This window comes from Cydia splendana, chromosome 24, assembly GCF_910591565.1.
Source record: "Cydia splendana chromosome 24, ilCydSple1.2, whole genome shotgun sequence".
Taxonomy (NCBI): Eukaryota; Metazoa; Arthropoda; class Insecta; order Lepidoptera; family Tortricidae; genus Cydia; species Cydia splendana.
Genome location: NC_085983.1, coordinates 9,798,186 through 9,805,972, shown reverse-complemented (window position 1 = coordinate 9,805,972; position 7,787 = coordinate 9,798,186). Strand labels below are relative to the sequence as shown.

At 36.5% G+C, this 7,787-nt stretch overlaps 1 protein-coding gene across 1 annotated transcript in view; it reads left to right on the top strand.

Annotated features, from left to right (window-relative positions):
- The first annotated feature begins 727 nt into the window (after window positions 1–727).
- LOC134802201 (ferrochelatase, mitochondrial) overlaps window positions 728–7,787 on the top strand; it is a 29,463-nt gene continuing 22,403 nt past the window's right edge. The window contains exons 1-2 of the mRNA XM_063774794.1: window positions 728–879; window positions 1,389–1,486. Coding sequence (XP_063630864.1) covers window positions 864–879; window positions 1,389–1,486 — 114 coding nt within the window. The 5' untranslated portion in view covers window positions 728–863. The remainder of the gene's footprint in view (window positions 880–1,388; window positions 1,487–7,787) is intronic.

Genomic DNA, 7,787 nt, shown 5'->3' with positions numbered 1-7,787 from the left:
ATTGAAGCTTCAATATCTTCGTTAAACATAATTGAAATGCTAATGGATAATGAATATATTATAATATAATTCAATTATTGCGGAACACCTATTTTAGGAGGTATTTATGTATTTTAATTAAATATCCGAACTTTCCCTTGGTTCCCTGCTGGGGCGTGACTATAAAATTGTGATCCGATAACCACAATAAAGAATAAAAGCGGTTTTGTTCATTTTAGGTATCGTTAAGCCTTTGAAGTAAAATTAAAATTGCAAGAAATGTCGATAGTTTATCGATATGACTTTATCGACATGGCTACAGCAAGGTGGGCCATATTGTTAATCGTACACTAAACAAAAGTGGCAACAGTGACAGCTCGCTGAGACACCGTCTTTATATATTATAAGTCTATGGTTTTGTCCCTCACGGAGGCACGCGTATACCACTTCTATACGATCTTACCTTCTATGTAATACCACTTTGTTATTGCCATATAGAGAACCATTTATTTAGATGAAAATGAAAATATGATGTGATTTAAATACATTTCACTGTATTTTCATTTAAATAATCCTTTTAAATTTCAATAGGAAAATAAATAGAAATTCGTATGTAAATATAAGCAAACGTCATTATGACATGACAATAATTATGTGTTAACCATTCACCATTCATTCAACATTCAATCACAATCATATCATTCAAAAATTTGGTTTACTAACTTGTCATGAAGTGAAATAGTATTTAATTTTATTTTATTAATGAAAATCGTCATTTGATAACATTTATGAACAAGTTTACAGTGAAATTTTAGTTGATCTCAATATATTCCATATATTTTGTTTGTATATTGTGGCTTGTATAAAGTTTGGAAGATAACAGAATGATTTCTTCAATTTGTAAGTCGGAAAGCTATAAGTTAATAAGTTGTACGTTTATTAGAGACATATATGCTGTTTATGTTGGAAGACCAAAACGGAGATGGCGGGACGACCTTGACACATTTTGTAAAGAGTGGTGGGAGTGTGCATCGGATAGGACCAAATGGCGGGAAAGAGGGGAGGCCTTTGCCCAGCAGTGGGACACTCCTATAGGCTTAAAAAAAAAAAAAAAAAAAATGCTGTTTATTATATTACATACCTTTTTATAGTAATATAATATTGTACTGTAATAAAAGTAGAAAATTAGAATGCCGGATTAGATGTAAATCGGAAATTATTATAAGTACAATACAATTGTTGATTGTTTTGTTGATAAGCGAAATCTTATTACTATCCGTCTGCCTGTCTGTTAGCTGTAGTTACTCTTCATATGTGTACAACTTTGTATTACAGTATAGATGCATAATATTTATGTTTACTTTACCGTTCCCTGTTATTTTAGTAAAAAACTTAAATTTTTGGATCAGGTAAAAGCGCAGCTCTGGCGCGGAGGATGTCAACCAGTGCCAAGCCCAAGACTGCCATAGTAATGTTGAATATGGGCGGCCCGGAGACCACGGACCAGGTATACTACTTATAATATAACCTCTAGGGTCCCAAGGTCCTATTCTCTTCTCTTCTTCAATTTAAGAGGTATCCTTGGTGGAGTATTTTCCAGTTCTCCCTCTCATATGCCATATTCTTGACCTCTTGATACAATATGACACCAGCTTTTTTTGTTACTTGGTCTACATAGCTACGTCTTGATCTATAGGTGCTATTACTAATACTGATTACCACCAATGAAATTCCTTCTTCTTCTTCTTCTCAGCATATTTGCGTCCACTGCTGAACATATGCCTCTTTCATGGATTTCCATGTTGTTCTGTATGCGGCGGGTCTATGCCAGGTTGGCCCTGCCGTCTTTCTAATGTCGTCCGACCATCTGGCTCGTGGTTTTCCGTCCCTCCGGCTTCCCAGTCGAGGTCTCCAGAACAGTACTCGCTGGCCCCATCGGTCGTCATCCCTGAAATGAAATTCCTATCATTATGAAATGGAATGGAGCATTCAAACTACTGTTGGGCTGCTAGAAGATAAATGAGAAGCCTACCCTTTGCATGTTACTTTTTTGTACGATTTTTGCAAGCATTGTGTTTTGAAGACTGCTGATGGTAAGCGATTACCGCCCACAGACACCCACAACACCAGAGGGGTTGTAAGTGCGTTGCCAGCATTTAAGATGGGAGTACTCTCTTTTCTTGAAGGTTTGTAGGTTGTATCGGTCCAGGAATACTGTAGGTGTATGCCATGCAATGGGTCTTCATTTCATATTTTATTTATTCATACTCGCTATTTAAATCATATTAATATATAAATATGTGTATGTGTGTGTGTGTCTGTTATATGTGTATAATTCATATTAAATGGGTCAATCAAGTATTTCTTGTTGTTATTCTGTCCCATCAGCCAGGAGACAATAGTAGCATAGTTTCTTAGAAGAGCTGCTGTACCATGTTCTACAAACGTGTTTAGTAGATGTCCCATTATGGAAAGGCCTTATAACTACCAAAAAAATCAAGTTTAGATCATTTAAATACGAAATAACTAACTATTTTAAGACTACTACTACTACTTTTTTTAACTATTTTAAGAGTGACCCAGGAGACCGTAACCATGGCAACTAGTGACAAGAAAGTTGATTCACCCAACAAGTTGAAGGAAAAGTTGATTTGGTTGAGTCGGTTTGGTAATCCAAACCATAACAGTTAAAACGAAAGCACTGTGAAATCAGGATATCACGCCCTACCACCCATCTACTAGCACACACATAATGGTTTTTGGCCAGAAAACATAAAGTATCAACCTCAGGGGCTTGTTGATGAAGTTTGGATTCGACCTGTCCAATTTCTTGGTCCAATGTGTATTGCATCTCACTCTCACTATAGTATATAGTTTGTGTTACAAGGGATCAATATGATATATTTCCGTCAAGGGCGTACATTGAATCCTGAATGAAGCGATGGATTCTACAATAGTAGAATCTTGAGCGTAATGAGGGATTCAAGTGTTAACGCCCAAGACGAAATAATTTTGATACCGTGTGACACATACTGCTTTTCACATCAACTATGAGGAAATTGTTATGTTCCAAAATATGTATTATTTGACAAAAAAAAATAGTATGTGTTAGATAAATTACTAATTTTTAAAATATTAAATATTAAAAATAAACACAAAATTGATAGTCAATATTAACTTTCAAGGTAAAACTTGTCAGGATGTTATTTATTTACTTTGATTCATAATTATGTTAAACTGCTTAATCAATGGATACTATTTAAGTTTTAAGCAAGATAAACAAAATAATAAACAGATGTAATTGAAAATAAAACTGTTTTATTAAATTGAATAATACAATTTATTCACCTTATCATCAACAACTAATACTATATACAACCACTATTAGTTTATAATTCAGTAAGATATTATTTAATTAATTATTAATTAATTAATCCATCTAATTAATCAAGTAGGTACATAATTATTACAATAATTACCAACATAGTATTTACTTAACTTTCAATATTCCTTTGGCGATGATTAACTCAGTGCTGCAGGGCAAGGCAGAATGCAGAGTCAGAATGCAGAATGCTCAAAGCAGAATGCAGAATGCTCAAAGCAGAATGCTCAAAGCAGAATGATCAGTAATGGATGGGTCGGTCCCTTTTATACCAATTTCTACCTGGCAACTGGTTGATCATGCCACTTGTCATTCGATAAGTGACGTCACAGAAGTAGTTTCTCATGTACCTCGTCCATTTATCGAATCATGCAGAATAAAACTATTAGGATATATTTTCAATAAACTCCGTTATACATAATTATTAATCAGTAATAATTCAAAATATAATTACTTCAAAGTAGTTTACAAATTTAAGTAGTAAGTTAACAGACTTACTGTTTCGCTTGTCAACGGTGGTTTCTTATCGTACCTACCCACATAAATAGCCAATTCTGTAAAATTCACGTAATGTTGTGTTAAGTGTTTAAATAGTGTAATATATTATTAACATTGAACGTCAAAGAGAAACAGGTCAGTTTCATACGTAATACAATTTGTACATAGAACAACAATATTCTAACATATGCAAGAAAGAAAAAATCGTTTCCTAGAACAGAAAAGCACAACTTTGATCCCTCCTAGCAGGGAAGAAAAGTGCCACTTTGATCCCTCCTAGCGGGGAAGAAAAAGCCCTTTTTCGAATAGGTGATGTGAAAAGCAAAATGTGACACGCAAATACTCATTGGACAAAGAAATTACTCAGGTGGAATACCATCCTTAGTTATATTTCACAGCCAAACATTGTAAGGCCTAACAAACGATTTGTTAGCTGTACGTCCAATACCCAATTCGTCGAAATGATATTTCAATTCGCATTTTTTCGCGACAAGTTAGATGGGGCCTACTTGAACCACTGTGGTGCAGTCCACATGTGCATAAATAAATAAATATGTAAATGTAATTTAGTTAGTTAGTTAATAAGTTTGTGTGTGTACCTACTAACATTAGTTGTAAGATTAAAATGTGTCACTAACGAAATTGATCCTTTGTTGGTCTTAAATAAATTTAATTTAATTTAATTTCGTCCAACAAGTATTTGGTCCAACATGCATTTCGTCTAACAGCATTTCGTCCAACGCGTATTACGTCAACACGTATTTCGTCCAACATGGATTTAGTCCAACACACATGTTGTCCAATAGGCATTCCGTCCAACTCGTATATGTAGGTCTTGTCAAGAGAAATATTTTCGCGTCTCTCATTTAGCAGCTACGGGTGATTTAAGAAAATTCGAACCGTTTGTCTGCATTGACGTATAATATCTAAGGACGGGCGTTACGGGCACTAAAAATGGTACTAGTTCAGCAGTGTTACTCACGAATTCCAGCCAATCGTGCAGTCTAACGCAACTAGTTGCGACCAATAGCGCGCGTAATGCGAACTCGCGAATGCGAACCAATCGCGTTGTAGCGGTGTCACACCGCTGTACTGGCCCCTGTCATGCCTCATTATTATTGCCCGTAAAGCCAGTTCCTAGATATATATGTTAATGTTTGTCTGAGATACATAAGCCTTTGAACGCCACACCTGTGCGCGAGCGGCGCGTCATCGTGAACCTTGGGCCTTGTAGGAATGCACGAACGAGCCGCACGCGTCAGTTTATATGCAAATAGTTATGCTAACTTCAAATCCATAACTATTAATATTATAAATGCGAAAGTGTGTCTGTCTGTCTGTTACCTCTTCACGCTTAAACTGCAAAAAAGATTTAATTTAAATTTGGCATAGAGATAGTTTGAGTTCCGGGGAAGAACATAGGATAGTTTTTATGTCGGAAGTCATCCCTAAAGAGGGTGAAAATGGGGGTGGAAATGAGAAAATTAATGATATGCCTGTTAATTTGTGTAAGCAATTAAGCATATTATGCTCAACATCTTACTGCTGGCACTAATACCACGCAGACGAAGTTGCAGGCAAAAGCTAGTACAACTATAATATAGTGAATAGAATCAGGCGTTACTTTGCGGAAATCCATACTAATTAAAACCAAAATATTATTTTGCTAATCCGCGAAAAGATAACGTGCTAGTCAATCAGTGCTAACCCGTTATACTTACTTGCGTATTTTTACATGCAATTAATATTCCCACCCTCCCACCGCAAAAATAAATACGCAAATAAATATAACAAACCACCACCAAAAGAATAAACCTCGACACGTGTTTCGCCTCTCTACGAGGCATCCTCAGGAGTCGTTGACGGTCTGACGCCCGGCAACGGAATGACCTGTCTGTCTGTCCTGAGGATGCCTCGTAGAGAGGCGAAACACGTGTCGAGGTTTATTCTTTTGGTGGTGGTTTGTTATATTTATTTGCGTATTTATTTTTGCGGTGGGAGGGTGGGAATATTAATTGCATGTAAAAATACGCAAGTAAGTATAACGGGTTAGCACTGATTGACTAGCACGTTATCTTTTCGCGGATTAGCAAAATAATATTTTGGTTTTAATTAGTATGGATTTCCGCAAAGTAACGCCTGATTCTATTCACTATTTGAAAACGGCTTGCGTGGCCGAGCAGGCACGACTTTATGTCAAACTAACCAAACAACATCGTGCAGCTGTCCAGAATGTTTGGTTTAACCAACAGTGCAAGCGTTTGAATGTTGTTCCTAATTACATCCATTTCCGCTGTAGTAGTACTTCCAGGGCTGCTAAATTGGCTATTAATAGGGCTCAGAAAATATGGTTGAACGAAGAATCTCGCCACTGGTTTTCAGTAAGGGATAATTTGAAATTGCATCTTAAGGTGTTATATTCAGAACTTTCATTTAAGTTGCATAATCTCGAATTCGATATTCTGGACCAGAAGGCGAGATACTTTGCTTCTGAACTTGCACACCAGATGTATACTACCCAGCTTAACAAATTGCATAGGTTAACAGAGTCGAGTTCTGGTTCATTTTTAAGGAGAAGGGATGTGCAAGTAACAACTCACCATGTTTTCCATCCTCGAGTCAAGAATTTAACTAATGTGGAGTTCTCAGAAAATGAAATTGGGCTTTTAGATAAAGGTTTGAAGTATAATTTCCAGACAAAAATTACTCATAGAACATTAGAAAATTTGGCAGTGGATTCTGAGGTTGCAATAGTGCGGGGCCGTGGTGATGTAGATACAAAGACCATGGTGGCTAATGTTATCAAGAGTACTAGTCCAGCACAGAGTGCGTGTGTTGATTCTGATGTTTTGCTGCTAAGATCTATACAACAGAAAGTGCAAGACAGTGATTTGGTGGTTTCAAAGGCAGATAAAGGCAACTGCATTGTGATTATGGAGAAGGGACAGTATAATCAGAAAGTGCTAGACCTTATTCAAGGTGACGGATTTTCGAGATTGCAAAGAGACCCAACTCCAGGTTTCCAGAAAGATCTTAGACAAGCAGTGAAGAATTCTTCGTTTGTTTTTGAAACCGAACATCAGAAGAGTATGGTTGTGCCTATGAATCCACGAGCTCCTATTCTTTATGGACTTCCCAAAATTCATAAGGATAATATCCCAGTTCGTCCAGTGGTCTCATATTTGGGTGCGCCAACTTATAATCTGGCAAAAAGGTTGAATTCCATTATAAGAGACAAGTCCCAGTTCCAGCCGAAATATTGCTTGAAAAATAGCTTGCAGTTAATAGAAAAGATCCAGGACATTAACATACCAGATAATGCTGTTCTTCTTTCATTGGATGTAGACAGTTTGTTTACAAATGTGCCATATGGAGAGACTTTGGAGATTATTAAGGGTCTTTTTGAAAGGCAACGTTTACATCCAGGGGAAGTAGATGAATTGATAGATCTAACAGCGATTTGTATGAAACAAAATTATTTCAGATTTGGGGGACAGTATTATTTGCAAAGTGATGGTTTGGCTATGGGTTCACCACTAAGTCCTTTAATGGCTGATATTTTTATGGACCATTTTGAGAACCAGCATATTGTGGGCAACAATAATATATTATACTATTTTAGATACGTGGATGATTTGATTATTTGTTGGACGGGTAGTATGGGCCTGCTGGATGCATTTATTGCTGAAATTAATGGTAAGCATCCAAAAATTAAGTTTAAAAAGGAACTAGAGCAAGACAACTCATTGAATTTTCTAGATTTAACAATCACTAAAGTAAACAACAGGCATCAGTTCAAAATTTACCGTAAGCCTACACATACCGATACAGTTATCCCGGCTTCTTCCACGCATCCGTGGCAGCATAAGTTGGCTGCTTTTCATTGTTATGTGCATAGAATGTTGACTGTGCCTCTTTCTGATGAACA